Source organism: Trachypithecus francoisi, unplaced genomic scaffold (genome assembly GCF_009764315.1).
Source record: "Trachypithecus francoisi isolate TF-2019V2 unplaced genomic scaffold, Tfra_2.0 Lachesis_group1, whole genome shotgun sequence".
Classification (NCBI taxonomy): domain Eukaryota; kingdom Metazoa; phylum Chordata; class Mammalia; order Primates; family Cercopithecidae; genus Trachypithecus; species Trachypithecus francoisi.
Window position 1 is genome coordinate 118,510,164 of NW_022681454.1, and position 18,309 is coordinate 118,528,472.

The window sequence follows — 18,309 nt, forward strand, 5'->3', positions numbered from 1 at the left end:
GTACAGGCACAGGACTGTGCCAGCCAGCACACCCATTCCAAAGTCTCAGTGGCATATTTACCACTCTCTCATTGCATTTCTTTAATTCTGGGCTTCCCATGTATACTTTTTGCACAGAAAGTGGATACACAATGGATGCTTTTATCCTGTTTATACTGCTGCATATTTCTTTTTAGGATGGCTTTTCTACATTTAAATCTAATCCTACTATGGAGGAAATATTAATAGAAGAACAGAAAGGAAGAACTCAGGAAATGTTCTCCTTCTCTTTCTGAGAGCCCAGTTTTCCAGATTCAGTGGTCTACCAAGCTCTAGTATCTTTTGTCAAAAACTTTCTCACAATAGACATAGCTCATGGTGAAGCAGGTAGAACTTTGGTTATTTCTATGGTGGGGAGTGGATTAATGTTCAGCTGCACATCACAGAGCAGGATAGAGGTAGAGTCAGAATTAGAACTCAAGACTTTTTGGAAGGGGCAAATAGTCCATTATTCTAATTAAACAAAATTAGTGTTTTTGCCTAAAAATTAATTTTCCTGTACCCATTTTTCAGAAAATCAAATTTCATCTTCCAGTCTATTCCATTCTCTTTTCAAAGAACAATATAGGTATTTCTATAAATAGTAAGAGTGTTTACTATCCTTCCAGTTTTATAATTTACCTTAGAGATCCCTTAAAAATGATTTTAGGCTGGACGCAGTGGCTCACACCTGTAATCCTAGCACTCTGAGAGGCTGAGGTGAGCGGATCACTTGAGGTCAGGATTTTAAGACCAGCCTGGCCAACATGGTAAAACCCCATCTCTACTAAAAATATAAAAATTAGCCAGGCATGGTGATGGGCACCTGTAACCCCAGCTACTCGGGAAGCTGAGGCAGGAAATTTACTTGAACTTGGGAGGCGGAGGCTGCAGTGAGCCGAGATCTCACCACTGCACTCAAGTGTGGGTGACAGTGAGACTCCATCTCAAAAAAAAAAAAAAAAAAGATTTTAGGATGAATAATCTCCAAAATCCATTCCCTATTAGTAAGATGCAGGCAGATGGTTGCTGTTTTATTATCAGCACTGAGAATTATAAATTTTTATTCTTTGTTAGTTTGAGACAAGGAAAATGGTATTTGTACATTAGTATACGTTTATCACTAGAAGGTCTGAAAATTTTAAATAGGCGTGTTAGTCATTTGAATTTTCTCTTCTGTGACATGCCTATTCAAACCTTGTGCTAATTTTTCTACAGGGCTCTGGATGTTTTCCTTACAAATTTGTTTGAGTTCTTGGGATATTAAGAAGATCAATCTTTTGTGAGTTATAATAAAAAAAAATTTTTTCCCAGTTTGCCCTTCACTTTTTCGTTTATAATCTTTCTGATGTCATACAGAGGTTTTAAATTATATGTGACCAGATTATTTGTATTTTTGCTTTGAGATTTCTTTGCTTTTATATTAGAAAGTCCTTTCTGACATAAACATTAAATTCATGGTCAGATACTTCCTATTCTGGTGTTTTATATATTCATTTACTGGATTAAGTATCATTGAGTTCTGTAAGGCCTGGGTTGAACTCACGCTGATTTCTAGGAAAGACCAGAGCTCTGGGAATAATGAGCCCAGTTAGAAGACAACAGACTCGGAACCAAAGCTGGGAGTACGTCTTGGGCAGTCGGTAGAAGAAAGACTTCCTGAGTCTCATATGCGGCCAATATGGCTTACCATTAGATAGGAATGGTTTCCTTGGTGGAATTATGGGTTGATTTGAATAAATATGAGTTTATTATGTTATCGGGGGTAGGGAAGTCCATATAAAGTTACTTTGAAATCCCAATGACTTGCATATGGCCATAGACTACCTCTGTGCCAGAGTGGGCAGGGTTTATGCATCATTATAACCCAAGATGTGGTTTTGCTTGGAGACTAGAAATGAGATGGTGGGAAAAGGAAGCAGCAGGAGTGGGTAGGGTGATATTTTTCCTCCTTGAGAGAGTGAAGACGGGTGAGTGTTGACTGAAAATGAAGGAAGCCTTTGAAAGGAAGAAAGAAAGGAGGAATTGGGGCTTTGCAAGTACTCTGGAATAGAATTCTTATATACATTTATTATTCTAGAACAGAATTCTTACATACATTTATTATTCTAGAATATAATTTTTACATACATTTATTGAGTGAAGATTCCAAATCAAAGACTTTACTCTAATTAATACTCCTTTTATAGCATAAAACAAACAAAACCAAGAAGGTTTGCAAAGTCCTAAATCTCCTTACAGTTCTAAATATTTTTTTTGGCTGCCTGATGGTTGACTGGTATCAATTTATTATTAACGACACCTCATACATTGTAACCTACATGCCAATTTATTTAAAGTTAACATGCAGGAAGAAAGAAACTCTGCAAGGCAGTTTAGTTGACAGAAGCACAAGTGTAGATGAGCTGTCTCTGCTCATATAACACTTTCAAAGCAATGATAAAAAACCAGTCACAACTGAAATCAATTCTCTCAGGTGCCAAAGAAAAGAGATACATATTGCAGGATGTATGAATATATTTCCACAGAGTTTTCTGAAAAACAGTTTACTATCAATCTTGCTCAAAATTATCCTTTTCCCTCAATATATTAATAACTAAACCTCAACTAGCAAGAACGCTCTGAAAGGAGGGCAATTTAGCCAATTTAATTATCTTGTAACATACTTTCTTTGAAAAGTGGTTTTATTTTCATCTTTACTGAGAATCTTCACATTTGACTGTCTTATGAAATAGAGGAGAGATCTGCCATTAATGGTTGACCAAAATCTTGCAAATACTATGTGTATAAGTTTTCTACACTGTGGTAGCAGAAGTATGTGTGTCAGAAGAGAGAAAGACAGACAGGAGGGGAGAGAGAAAGAGGAGAAAGAGACAGCAACAGAGTGAGAGAGATTTCCCCATCCTCACTTGCTGCTAGGGTGCAAACACTGGCTTAGGTCCACTGATCAGAGGCATTTTGACCAGTGGAAAGAGCCATATGAAAACAGGCAGGATTCAGAGCATCCTTTCTGTGCTGATATGGGAGCAGCAGAGACAGAATTGTTCCATTTGGGCCACAGAAACTCCCTTAGCAGGTCAGCGCTGTGCCTGGTTCTGGGTGAGGTTTTTGGAAGCACAGCTTAGATAAGCTTGTTCCTGTACCTCTTCTTAGGATTCTGTGAGCTTCCTCAATATCACTTACTAAATTCCTTCCTGCTTAAATAAACTCCTCTTACTAAGGGCTTGATTCAGTACAAGCGGCATGAAATCTGTCTTTGATGAGTGAGGATTAACTAGCTTGAGAGTCATCACTCTGGGTATGAATTTTCATAATGTAGAAATGTTATCATTAATAGCTAATACTTATTGAGCAATCACTATGTACTACTGTGTGCTAACTACTTTACATGCATTATCTCATGCAATCCTTAAACAAATGAATAAGTAGGTACAACTATTGTCTTCACTTTACTAGTGAGCAGATGGAGGCCTGGATGGTTAGGTGACTTGCCCATGGTCACACAGGAGCACATGGTGGTGTCGGGACCTGAATCCTTACAGGTTGGCTCTAGTGCCTGCCCTCTTAAGCACCATGTCACACTGCAGAAAAGACAGAACACTTGTCTCTTTGTAAATTGATCAACTTCATAAAACCAGAGCTGATAACAGATTATTTCTTTGTCATTTATCAGTTTCTCTTAAAGTACAAAAAAATCTGTTATATAACATGTATAAAGTATTGGATTCTGGATACCTGAGATATTTATTATTGTGAAACATTATAACTATAATTTTTATGAATTATTTAAAAGCCCCATACAAGTTGGCAAATAGAAACACATAACAGTTTTTCTGCAGTAACCAGAGTAAAAAATCATAATTTTTATTTCTGGCACCTGCATGACCAACTCCATAGTTGTGTGACCTTAGACACGTCATTGAAGCTTGGCAATCCTCAGTTTCCTTGTAGAATAGAAACCCCATCATCTACTGATGTATTTTGTAGATAAAATGAATAATAACAGACTTGCTGCAAGGATTCACATAAGAATGTAAAAGTGCCTTACAAAAACATATACAAGTAACAGCATTATTAATTGTATTGTAATTAACAGTTTACAGAGTGCTTTTGCATATCATAACCCATTTAAATTCCACCAAAACCCTGAGATAGATAAGAGATATTATCCTCCTTGTACATGAGGGAACTGAAATTTACATATTTATGACTTATTCAAGGTCCCACCATGGGTAAAAAGTAGAAAGGATCAGAAGCTACACATTTAACTTGCAACTTTACCCCCCACAAAAAAATATTTTATCAATAGCATCTATTTTTTATTTTAGTTTTTGAGACAAGGACTTGCTTGCTCTGTTGCCCAGGCTGGACTGCAGTGGTGCTATCGTTGCTTACTGCAGCTTCAAATCTCCTGGGCTCAAGTGATCCTCCTGCCTCAGCCTCCCAAGTAGCTGGAACTACAGGCATGTGCCACCATGCCTGGCTAATTTTTAAATTTTTAATAGAGACAGGGTCTCGCTATGTTGCCTAGCTGGTATGGAACACCTGGCCTCAAGTGATCCTCCTGCTTTGGCCTCCCAAAGTGCTGGGATTACAGGCCCCAAAGTGTTGGGATTACAGGCACATGCCATCATGCCCAGCTAATTTTGTTTATTTTTTGTAGACATGGTCTAACTATATTGCCCAGCCTACTAGCATCTAGTCTTATTATTTTAATAATTTTCCTAGGATTATGGCATAGTTTGTATTACATGTTTATTCTAATATGGCACTAGATGAAAGTAGGCCCACTCACCTTTTTGACTTCATACTTAATGGCAAGTTTGACACGACTTAATGAAGCTTTGTGCCTGTGTATCTCCAGAGGTTCTGCTGACTCCAGATCTCCATTCAGAATGGCTTCTACCTCTTCTGAGTCTCGGCAGAGATCCAGTACACCCACTACAAAGTCTTTGCACTGCATGGAGAGCTTCCGATAGTCATTCTAAGAACAAGAGGTTTAGTATTTTAACACAAATAATTTGCTTTTATTCAACGGAAAGTGTTTGGGTGAATTAGAAAAAGGTATCCCTTCTTTTGGGGGTAGAAAGCTGCAGCCTACCTGGATATAAGGCTTGTTGAACTGAATATAGGCTGGATTTGCACCCACCCAACCCCTTAGCCAGGTTTCCTTCTGCAAACAGCCCAACCATCCGAGATAGTTCTGAAAACGGCATGATAATCATCTCACTTATATGTGGAATCTAAAAAAGTGAAACTCAGAGAATAGAAAAGTGGCTACCAGAGGCAGGGGGTGGGAGTAAGAGGTAGGGTAAAGTAGAGATGGAATGAGGAGATATTGGTCAAAGTGAACAAAGTTTCATTTAGACAGGAGAAATAAGTTTTTGAGATCTATCTGCACAGCACAGTGACTATAGCTTTAATACTATATTATATACTTCAAAATGGATGAGTAAATTTCAAATATCTCACTACCACAAAAAGTAATGTGAGGTGATAGATATGTTAATTAGCTTGATTTAATCACTTCACATTGTATACATCTATCGAAGCATCCCATGGTACCCCATAAATATATACAATAATAATTTGTCAATTAAAAATTTTAAAAAGCATTTACTCAAAAAATTGTATGCTGAAAGACCAAAGGATCAAAGAGTTTTCCCTCTTTTGTACAAACAATAGTTCTTGTAAAGTCAAAACAAGACCATTTCTACATTGGAAATTTTTCTATAATGGCAATTTTTCTAAAATGGCAATTTGATGTAGAAGATCAACTATATGTGATATGAAAGTTGTCAAAACTAAGTCAACTGTGTTAAAAACAACACAAAACAAAAAAACCCTGACTAATAGAGTCAGAGAAGGCCACGAAAGGAGGGTTCTCACACAAAAAACTATCACAAGAGAGTGCAAAAAACCATAACCTTGCATAAAGGCCATAGCAACCTTACACAAAAAATACCTCTGTGAGGACATCTGCCCAGCAACTGCCTGTACAGCTTTGGACTGGCTCTGCCTTTGTTATTGTTCCTGGAGTGTAGCCCTCCTCACTTTTCCTTTAAAAAACTTGTCTTTCTTTACCTCCCTGAATACACACAGAGTTTACCATGTCACTTGTATTTCCACTGCAATATTACATTCCCAGATAAATATGATTTTCTATTTTTTTTTGAGATGGAGTCTTGCTCTGTTGCCAGGCCGGAGTGCAGTGGCACAATCTTGGCTCACTGCAACCTCCGTCTCCCAGGTTCAAGCAATTCTCCTGTCTCAACCTCTCAAGTAGCTGGGATTACAGGCAGGTGACACCACACCCGGCTTTTTTTTGTATTTTCAGTAGAGATGGGGTTTCACCATATTGGCTAGGCTAGTCTTGAACTCCTGACCTCAAATGATCTGCCCAGCTGGGCCTCCCAAAGTGCTGGGATTACAGGCGTGAGTCACTGCACCCGGCCTCATTTTCTTTTAGAGAACCTCTCTCTCTGTTATTTAGGTTGACAGTGAAAAATAACTTGTCCAGTTCATTATCCCTTGCCTTACTGGAGACATTGCTTCTCAAAGTGTAGTCCTCAGAACAGCAGCATCAGCAGCACCTGGGCATGTGTTAGAAATGCAGATTCTCAGACCCCAGCCCACATGTCCTGATTTAGAAACTGAGGAAGAGCCCAGCAATCTGTGTTTTCACACACCCTCCAGATGATTCTGATACATATTATGTTTGAGAATAATTGGTTTATAATGAATGTAGAGAGGTAGATGGATACCCACCTGTATACAGAGAGTTTTCTGTTTGTTTGTTTGTCTGAAGGGCATATTATTGTGCCCTGCAGAACTAGAAGAAGAGAAATATATCATTGTATTGTATGTAATTGATTTCTCAAGGGTTACAGAATTCAGTAACTGAGAGAAAAATTTCCAGGCCACTGGAACTAACACCTTGCTAAAAAATAATCCATGAATCTTTAATTTCATTTGCATACTTATATACTGCCATGGACTACTATAAGTAAGTCAGTTGGTAGCATTCCTTGTTGCCTTCTGAATGGAGCTTTGTTTCTAGTCCATTTGTTCTAATGAAGGTGTCAACGACCATCTCCTGAGAAAGTGTCTCATTTTTGGAAACCCCAGTTCTACTTTTATGACTTTCACTAAAATTCTAGCCTATTAGGAAGGCTAACCAGATAATAATCTAATGTGGAACACTTGAGGAAAACAGAATTTCCCACTGTAACATGTCCTGAGACACTGTAAGTGTCTATATATCTAAGTAATATTTGGCACAGTAGAATTACTGGGCTTCCAAAAATCATACTTAATAAAAAGATATGAAGAATTCCAACTTTTTTTCTTTAAATAATTAATGTGATTTGATGGGCAAAATCACGTCATCAGACAAAATAAACAAGAAGAAGAGAGACTGTTTAAAGGCTACACAGATTAGAATAGTTTCCATTTCAGACATCGGAAATTCAGATAAAGAACAGTTACAGTTAATCCTTTTCCCCTCATAAGGGAACAGATAAAATGAATAAAACTTCAATCTTTAGTTTCCATTCAAGTTGGTACCATGCAACTGATAAAATTAATAAAATGTTCAGTCTCTGGTTTCTGTGCAGAGTGTCAGTTAAATATCCATCTGCTTTCCATTCCTGAAAGACTAATGAAATATTTTATTATAGCATCCAGAAGAAGTATTAAATCCATGCCCGTTTCCATATAAAGCTTCCCTTTTAATACGATTTTTTTAGATGAAATTTCCTCATGTTATTCTTCAGTTCAGACTGTTCTGTAAGATTTGGTACAACATAGGGTGGTCATTTCTCCATTGATCAGAAATAGAAAGAGGCTACTTTCCATGCTTTGAAGAAAACTTAGTACCCACATCTGCAGTAATACCTAAATAATAACTCATTACCTATAAAATTATAGTCTATAACCTGTTTAGTTTTAAGGGAAGCTTTTTTTCACATCCACTGGAAGATCAGTAAATAATCCAAAAAACTGATAATCAAACATATTGCAAGGACAGCACTGTTTGTTTTTATAACAATTTAAACATTTCCCACTTAAAGAAGTCTGTTGCCAGAGTGCAGAAAATAATCAGAACTGGAGATAATGGTGATTTCTTTTGTTACAGTAATTGGATACCTTTTTTTAAACCTATGCAGAGCTCACTGGGAAAGATGGAGAACTCCAGGTAAGAACAGCCTCTCTTCAGCTGCAAAAGCAATCATCTATGTAAAGTACGCATTGACCCTTAATTCCACCATGAGGCCGCATTGAATGGTAATTCCACCATGTTACTTCACAGATCAGACCATTTTCTGGTCTACATTTTCTAATAATTTTTTCTTAAGTTACTTTTGCATAATGGTCTTTAATAAACCACTCATCCATTACCACAGCCCTCCACAGTCAGCAGGTGGACCTACTGCACACCCTATAGAGCAGAACTTAAAACCCTAAGGATCCGATCAAGCCAGAGGAAGAACAGTGAAGTTCAGTCTTCATTACAATATATCTACAGGTTCTGCACACTCCTTTTAATGTATGTGGTTTAATTATCATTCTAATCCTTTTTTATCCTGAAGAGGAAAACTGAAATTCAACTCTTAACAGGCTTGGTTCTGTCAGGCCTTCCCTAATAACAAAAGAGGCAAGTTATCATAGTGATTAAAAGCATAGAGTCTGAAGTCAGACTTCCTGGGCTCAAATACTGCTTTACCACCTACTAGCTGTGTGATATTGTGGAATTCACTTTATGTCTCTGACATGAATAATCCTACCCAATATTGGTACTATGAGGATTAAATGCTTAAAACATGTTTGAAACAAATTAGGTGCTAAGAAGTGCTTCGATATTACCAGGTACATTATATTAGATATAATACCTACGACTGGGACTCAAGACACTCAAATCTAGGCTTAGCATATGAAATGTTGCCTATAGCCTTTGCTTTCTCTTTTGCAAAATGAAAGATGATTCCTAGAGTATTTTCTTGCTATAAAATGTCATCTTGCTTTTTATATTCATTTTTTTTCTTCCTTACAGCTGTAGTGTGATATAAGGTGAATTTTTTTTTTTACTTTAAGGAGAGGAAAATTGAGGCACAGGGAAGCAAACGCCTCTCCCCACTTCTTTATTTTTACAAAAAAGGTGCGTCATGACTCAGTCAGAACTAGAAAATTTCAATTTGCGTTCTCACAGCTTAATAAATGACTGGCTTCCTTGCCACTGACATTTTGGAGGATTAGACCAAGAGTCTATCCTTCCAATATTCTGTTTCTCAGAATAGCTTCAAACAGCATTTGCACATCCAAAATATTTCTTCAATAACCTGTCACCGAGCTATCCTCCACTAATTTATCTAAATCTATATCCTAGAATGTTTGACCTCTTAGGGTATTGACCTTCATATGTTTTCAGCACCATGCCTACTGTATTTCTCAAAGAAATGTGAAAACTGCAGAGTGGCTGAGAATATTCTCTGAAGCACCTAAATGATGGTAATTTCAGGGGTGAGATACTAGATATTATGGCCCATTGATAAGATAAAATAAATATAGGTGTTTTAAAAGGAAAAAAATCACCTCTTTTTCACTAGGGAACTATGTTTTTATTTCAAGGCTAACACTTTGAGCTCAAAGTCCCCATGGGAAGAATATAGTGAACACCATGGAATAAGGCAAATTAGGTTACCTGCTTGCTTCAGAAATGAGCTTCATTTTCACTGCCCTTTCAGAGCTCAGAGTCTCTGGGTCAGTGCTATGGAAGCACTATTTTCTCTGTCTGTCTAAAGCCCTGACAGATGGACATGAACATGGGACAAGAGGGGAGAAAGGTGAAATAAAGACAGATAAGAAAGGAATAACAAGGACAGGTAAAAATGAGAGAGAAAAGGCACATTGAGTTAGGGGAGAGAGACATGAAGTCCTTGGAGACTATAATTTCTAAAGAACTGTCTTAATTTTGGCTCAGAGAGGGCTGTCTTGCTACACAAGCACTTTCCATATAATCTAGAAAAAAGAACTGGGAGATTGAGATGATTTTTGCATATCCTTATAGATATTTGGCAGCTTTATAGATGTTCTCTAGAACTCAACTGTGTTTTCTCTCTTTTTGCCTCTTCATTTGTGATATTTCCCCACCCTTGAAAGGTAATCAGAGGTGACTCTTTACGTTACAATGAAAGAGATTCTAAGCATTACCAATATGGATCTAGCCAGCTTCAGGGTAAAACTATGAATAACAAATTCTCTTACCATGGTTGCACTGAGCTGACGTCTCTGGGTGGAATTGCAAACATCACCATCTTTAGTAAATTATTAAAACATGATCTTAGAAAATATTCCTTTATAGAATCTCTTGCAGACTTTCAGTATATCAAGAAAAATGTGTAAAAACAAGGTTTGTGTGGCATTTGAAACAGGGGCAAATAAATACGTTTAGAATTATGCTTTAATTACTGTTTCAAAATAACAAAGTGATATTTAAAAGTGCTTTACCTACGTGCTTTTCTACTGTCTCTAAACAGAATTTGGAGTTTCCAACTTCCTCTGAGTTCTATCTAAAAAAAAAATCATTTGGGGTCCAAGTAAATAAATCTTTTCAAATACCACATAATGAATCTCTTCAAAGGGATTAGATATAAAGTAATATTTACTTTCTTCTTTGTATTTTACCTTTTTTGGAAAATTTTTACAATAAATGTGTGTAGCTTTTACATCAGAAAAAAATTTTAATGGATTAACAAAATTATAGTAAGTCCAGATCGCCACTGGGACAAAATGAGCATTGATGGATATCCAGGGAATTTTGTGTGTATGGAAAAGGGATGAGACCACTTTCCCACCATTTTCTTGCAACACCGGGGCAAAGTATATTTTCTGTAACCTGAATTATATTGTTGGTTGCATTTGTGTAAATCTCACTAACTATAAAAACTATATTCAGATGTGAAAGAATAATCACTTTTTCTGTGATCTGACACCATAACACTCAACGAAAAAGATTAACTTAGCATCTAGAAAATAATTTAAGGAATTGATGTCTACAATCATCGTTTTAGATGGGAAATGGGAGACAAGAACCTGCCAAAAACAGTCTAAATGATATTGATCAGAACTGTGAAATACCCAGATTTAGTAGCCAGAACCAATCAAAATGCATAGGAGGAGGTAGCAACTGACTAAAAAATAAAAATGATCTGTCGTTAATATATAATTTTTATAAAAATAAATAATACTGCTTGACTGAAAATAATGTCCAGAAAAAAAGTTCACTCATTAAAAAAATCCCTTAAAGCAAATCACTTTGCTGTCCTCATATTTCTAGATTGAACTGACATCTACGGCTCACCATGCTGACTATACATATGTGGAATTCAGGAAGAGGCATTTTGTCATATCAGTGAAGTGACTTTAATAGTATTTTTTATTGGTCTTTTGACTTTTGATTCTAAAGCGATACACAAATGCTTGGGCCAATGAACAGTGCATTCAAAACTAACACTATCGTGGAGATGGAATGGGAGCTTGCTCTGTCCAGTCCAACACAGACCTAGTATTGCAGGACCTCCAGAAACGGTACACTCCCTCAGGGGAAATAAAACAAACTATTACTACCTATGTGCTACCATACAACTAACTACAAAACAGGAAGAAGGATTTGGAAGACAAAAAGTCACACCAAAACCCTCCTTTTAGCAAAAAGGGGAGAAATCTTGAGTTTTATTTAATGCTTACCCAGAACACAGAGCGGCACCATAATTACAACTCTCTGATCCAGAATACTGGATCCCCAAAGCGAATTTGTCACAGCACCATCATTGAGAGGGAAAAAGAAAACATCCGACGAGGTCTGAATGACGCTCTCAGTCCCTTGTGATTTCACATTCACTGGGCAAAACCGAATGTGGAGCGAACGGTGGCTGAACGGGCCAGGCAGCAGTGGGGAAGTGGGTGAGCACGCAGAGCAGCCGGGGTAGAGCGCAAAGCTTACCTTGAACTCCTTCTCTATGTTGGCCAGCTTGGCCAGCTCGTTGCTGAGCTCTAGGGCCGTGAGCACCGGGTCTTCGCTGGACAATGAGAGGTACGCTGGGCTGGCCAGTCCCTTATAGGCGTTGATCCTCGAGCGCGAGTGGCTGAAGGAGTCGTGCCTCTGCTTCTCCGTGCAGTCCCCGCACTTGCAGAAATAGTCGTGCGGCCGCTCGATCCTGGCGCCCTTCATCAGCAGCATGTGTACCACTTCGTATTTCTGGCAGTGCGCCGCCAGGATGATGGGGGTGATGTCCGGCGAGAAGCGCGTGCCGTCCTCGTCGTAAGCGTAGAAGTCGTCGTCCTGCAGCTCCTGCTCGCAGGGGCTGAGGGTGAGGCGCTTGCTGGCGGCGAAGCCAGGGTGGTTGAGGATGGCCTCTACGATGCGCACGTAGCCCTTGCTGATGGCGAGCAGCAGGGCGTCGCCAATGCGCGCCAGGTTCTCCTTCTTGAGCAGCAGCTCGGTCACCTCCAGGTGCTCGTTGCCCACAGCCAGCTGCAGCGCGTTCTGGCCCATGTAGTCCACGCAGTTGACGTTCAGCGTCTTGGACTCCTCCAGCATTTTGCGCACCACTGGGATGTTGCCGTACTCGGCGGCGTCGAGGAAGCGCTCCTCCTCGGCGGTGAGGCTGGTGCCCCGGTCATTGAACATGAAGGCCGGGCCCCTGACAGCCTGGCGGCGACCCTTCTCCCGCATCACCGTCATGCGTCTCAGGGATGGGCTTCCCTCCATGGACCTAATCAGTAGCAACGATAAAACAACTGTAGAATATTAGGGCATATTCCTTCCTTTCACATGTCAGGGCCCTTTCTGTAATACACAGTACCCACTGCAAACCTCTGTCTGCACGGGGCCGGCTCAGTTGCTAGCGATATCGTTGCTAACTACTTGCCTGAAAGTGACACCTGTGATCTAACCCTGGCTGCTAGATCCCAGAAGGGAGCCGGTAGCCCTTCAGAACAAATGCTCCTGTTCTCTAGAACATGATATTCAGATGGAATAATAAAAATTTCCATATACCCATGCCTTCCTTGTGACCCTAGTAAAGATGTAACTCATCGTACCTCTGCTCTTAAAAGTCTTGGACATTGAGGCTTGCAGGTACTTGGCATTAAAGTACTAGGCTTGAAGGCTAAAGGAAGTTAATTTTTTCAAGAATGAGACCAAAACACTCCTGCCAAGTCATTGCATCCTTTTAACTAAATAAAATCATTGACCCTCAGCCCCCTAAAAAAGCACAGGGTTTAGGCCAAGTATCATCTTGCAGGATCTTAGTTTCATCTTTTTCTCTTTAAAATTTTTGTTTATTTAAATATTTTTTTAGAGACAGAGTCTCTGTGGCCCAAGCTAGAGTGCAGTGGCAAGATCACAGCTGCAGCCCTGAACTCTTAGGCTCAAGCAATCCTCCGCCTCCGCCTCCCAAGTAGCTAGGACTACAGATACCTGCCACTCGCCCCCACACCCTCCACCTTATGCATTTCTCTTAAGGGGATTCACCCATCCCTAAGTTACAAGATTTATCTTTTCAGAGATGCAGACAAGATATAGCAATTTAAAAATTTGAGCATCAACCTAGATTGATTTTATTGAAAACAACTGTGCCTTTGTAATGAGAATTATTTAATTACTAGTATTACATATTTGCCTCTTGGAACTCAAAGGATAAGGTTTGATTATGGTTTAAAAATCACTAGAATTACTTTGTGAGTAAAGCAGCTGGGCACTAATTGTACATCCAGATCAATGCGCACTGAAATCCTAACACAACCACATTAGTTGAGATTTATTTAGCTGCATTATAAAAGTTATGTCAATTGATGTGTACAGTGATTTGAGTTCACATCTTAATTTCCGTGATGTTAGGTAAATAATTTCATTTCCTTGTGCATCAGCCTTATGCCAGGTATAAAATCGAATTTTATAAAGTTCTCCAGATTTTCCTTATGAATAAAAAGCTTTTTCAGAAATTCAGAGTCTCTGAAAAACAATGCTAAATAAACACTTTTAACATTGTGACTATCTATAATCTTTCAATAATCTGCGCAATATTTTGGTGGCTATTAAAATTTTGCACAAATATTGTATAAATCTGTATCTTACCTTACCCAGTTCCAACATTCAAGATAACTTCCTTTTAAAAATCTGTGATTTTTGGTGGGATGAATTGTACCAAAAAGTACCAGATAAAGCTTTTTCCACAATACTGACTTTTGAAGCAAATAAGTCAAAGTTAAAAGTGAATGGCTAGAAAAGAAAATGCTTTATTTCTAGAATATATATTCCAGAAATACCTCCTACCATTGAAAAAACTGTATTCGTGGAGTCAGAAGTTGAAAATTAACTAGAGAGGATACCGGCCTCCCCGGGTGCCTGGGGTGGATGACTAAATTGGGAAGCTTCCCTGGCAAGAGGAATCAGAGGCAGCCCAGCGCCAACTCCGTTTTCAGCTCTGAGGGCCCCAAACAGAGAGAGGAGCACAGAAGCCACTGGCAGAAGGTCTCCCGGATAGGGACTAAGGCAAATGTGGCTGGGCAAGCCTGACTCTATAGAGGCATGGCAACTAAAGGGGTCCCCAGAGAGGCTTGTTGACTTATGCAAGGACACAGTGCTGTGACTGGCACCCAATTCTAATGGCTCGACTAGTGTCAACTGATTAACTTTTAAAAATTAAATAAACATATTTGTTTTATATACACATATGTATTTGTAGCAGTTTCTAGAAATCAACACATGAAGCTTTTGAAGTCATATCCGGGCTGGGACTAAGAAGTCACAGAGGAAGGGGGACTTTCACTTTTCACTTATACCCTCTTGCATATTTTGAATAGTTTTAACCACAGTGTGAATCTCTTTATTAAACATAAAATTAATGCTTTAAATTTTTATTTATTAAAATTTTTATTTTTAATCCCTTAGTTGACAAAAATGTTAAAATATAAGTATTTATTAGAAATCATTACATTATAATCTTTCTGAAGTGAAATAAATGTCCTGTATTTGGCTGTTATGAGTAGGGTATGATGTGTAGGGGAGGGTGTGGAGTAGAGTGTATGATGTGTGGTATGTGTGGGAGACAAGGGCAGGGTGCAAGTCTGAGTTGGGGGACATGTGTGGGGTGTGTGTGTGTGTGTGTTGGTATAATAATGACTTTTAGGTGGACAAGAACTGCATAGAAGGGAACTTTGTCTCAAGACCAAACTCTATGACAAGGATTTTAAACAAATCTTGTAAATATGATAGCAATAAGTATGTTTTATGACTATTAGTGGTACTGACTTCATTGGGTCAATATTTTTATTATTAATCTATGAATTGATATTCTTCAAATGACCAGAAATTCCATGTTGTATAAAATATTATATATTGATGAGAGGAAATATATGCGGAGTATATATGTCAGAATTTCAATACTCAGAGGGGTTATCTTTGGGAAAATAAACTCTTATTAAAGTGTGACATCTTGGTGGAAAGGCTTTTAATTTAATGATTGCTACCTACAGGGAAAATCACTTATAAAAATCCTATTATTTCTCCCAAAAGACACTGGGTTGAGAATATTAGGATATCATTCTTTCATGAATTTTTCCTTTGTATTTCTTAGTATTTTAAGTTTTTTCTTAATGCTATCTTATTCCTTCAGAAGCTATACCTCCATACTATATATTTGAACTGAAATGTCTGATTTTAGAACAAATCACATGTCATTTTTATTTTGTCTTTAAAAACTTATGACACTGAGAAGTCAGATATCTCAATTAGAACAAATTATACTGTTTTTTCAAAATAAAAGAGCTGACAATGTCACTCATCTTATGGTAAATTCACAAATGGAAGTGTCTTTTTGTTAACTTTCCTTATAGTACTAAGATAAATTTCATTAGTCTGAACTGATGGAATGAGTCAATATTCACATCATCCACAATACATAAACATAATCTCAGCTGGCCTTGACAATGTATCTCTTCTAGCATGAAAAATAGGGAAGGAATGTGGGTGAATGGGAAGACAGAATGTTTAACTCTAGCAATTTTAACACTAAAATTATTTTGCCAGGAATTTCCTACCCTCTGATCTTCATCCAATGGGTCATTCAACGCTGTGACAGACAGTACATTCTGCAGGGACATCTTTCTAGTAAAAGCAGTGGAGTACCACTGACCCGCAGATCTATGAGGGCCATGTTTAAGCTCCTTTTGACTAATACAGATAGCTAGTAATATCCAACTGCCAAATTGTGTCTCCACAAAATTCATATGTTGAGCCCTAACCCTTAATGTGATAGTATTTGGAGATAGAGCCTTTGGGAGATTATTATGAAATCATAGGATCATAAAGATGGGGCTCTGATGATGGGATTAGTGCCTTTATAGGACAAAAGGGCTTGCTCCCCTCACCCTGCTACCTCCTATGTAAGGAAACATCGAGAAGGTGGCCACCTACAAGGTACCTCTCCAGAAACCGAACATGCTGGCACCCTGATCTCAGACTTCCAGTCTCCAGAACTGGAAGAAAATAAATTTCTGGTTTTTTTTGTTTATTTGTTTTTTTAGTCACCCATTCTATGATATTTTGTCATGGCAGCCTGAATGAGGACACTGACAATACATTTTAAGGCAAAACATTTTTTTTCATGCTTCTTGGGATCCTAGAATTTGTCCAAACAAAACACTTAAGCAGATGAAAGGCTCTTCTGAGAAATATTGTGGTGGAACCATAGGGAACCCTCTGCTCTACTCTATTCAGAAGCTAAAATACAAGTAACACTCCTCAGTTTTCATAACTTTGCTATCAACTCATCTGACCTCCAACAGGGTTTCTCTAAGTGTGACCTGAGTACCACCTGCCTCAAGGTCACTTGGAAGGCTTGTTGAAATCAGATTTCTGGGCCCCATTCCAGATGAACTAAATCAGAATCTCTCATGGTTGGACCTTGAAATACGTACTTTAAATGAAAGTCCTTTACAATTCCTGGGAACCTCCAATATAAAAATAATGGAGCATCCTGGATCAATGACCCCTGACTATGAGGCCTTCACGCAGTTGTCACTCTGGTCCTGCCAAAAACGAAGGTGAAATAATATGTTTGAGCAGCACGGGCTAAGGGACAAGTGGTCTCACATTCATTTAGTTTCCCTAAACTTTATTAACTATTTAAAATTTGGTCTCCAGGAAGCTATTTACCTAAACCACAGCATAGCAAGTAGGCAGCCTACAGAAATGCCTTCAGCAGTGACCATTTAATGTCAAGACCTTGCTTTTATGAAGGAGTGATATTTTAAAAATATTATTGTATGTTTTCAAAAACAAAGAGTTAAAGAGATTGTTCACTATAGTATTCTTTGTACCTTTTATGAAGATTAAAGTGCCAAAGTCAACCTAGACTTGCAAATCAACAAGCCTCTCTCTTCAGATGAGTTTTTGTCCTTTAATAATAAAAACTGTATAACCCTCACTCCTCTGACCCTTCTTACGGTATCCAGGAATATAGCTAGGAACTAAAACTGCTCAATTATTATTACTATCTTATTCCAAATTTCTGGCACAGTCTTTCTCCTTTTTTAAATGATTTCTCACATAGATTTAAAACCAAATATCCTATATTCCATGTGTCTTAAACCTGTTTTAAGTTATTTGGGACAGAGTCTTACTCTGTCACCCAGGCTGGAGTGTAGTGGCAGGATCTTGGCTCGCCAGAACCTCTGCCTCCCTGCAACCTCAGGCTCCGGTACTCAAGTGTCTGAATTTATTTTAAAAAAAAAAAAAAAAAGGCCGAGGGCAGTGGCTCAAGCCTGTAATCCCAGCACTTTGGAAGGCTGAGACGGGCAGATCACGAGGTCAGGAGATTGAGACCATCCTGGCTAACCCGGTGAAACTCCGTCTCTACTAAAAAATACAAAAAACTAGCCGGGCGAGGTGGCGGGCACCTGTAGTCCCAGTTACTCGAGAGGCTGAGGCAGGAGAATGGCATAAACCCGGGAGGCGGAGCTTGCAGTGAGCTGAGATCCGGCCACTGCACTCCAGTCCGGGCAAAAGAGCAAGACTCCGTCTCAAAAAAAAAAAAAAAAAAACCCAGAGTATTAATAAATACCCTCTCATATATGCCACTATTGTACACATTCATAGACAGTCCAGTCATGTGTTATTTGTCATTATCCACAGAGTTCTACCCAGTGGCCCATAGAAAGTAAATATTGATAAATATCTGTTTAGTTGAGTTTCCAAATCTCTTCCTAGATCCCATCCTCTCACCTGAC

At 38.6% G+C, this 18,309-nt stretch overlaps 1 protein-coding gene across 5 annotated transcripts in view; it reads right to left on the reverse strand.

Annotated features, from left to right (window-relative positions):
• TRPC3 (transient receptor potential cation channel subfamily C member 3) overlaps positions 1–18,309 on the reverse strand; it is a 73,621-nt gene that overhangs the window by 41,199 nt on the left and 14,113 nt on the right. For all 5 annotated transcript variants that reach the window (XM_033215159.1, XM_033215163.1, XM_033215161.1 and 2 more), the window contains exons 2-3: positions 12,020–12,791; positions 4,814–5,002 (exon numbers count right to left, since the gene is read on the reverse strand). In XM_033215159.1, the coding sequence (XP_033071050.1) occupies positions 4,814–5,002; positions 12,020–12,791 (961 nt within the window). The remainder of the gene's footprint in view (positions 1–4,813; positions 5,003–12,019; positions 12,792–18,309) is intronic.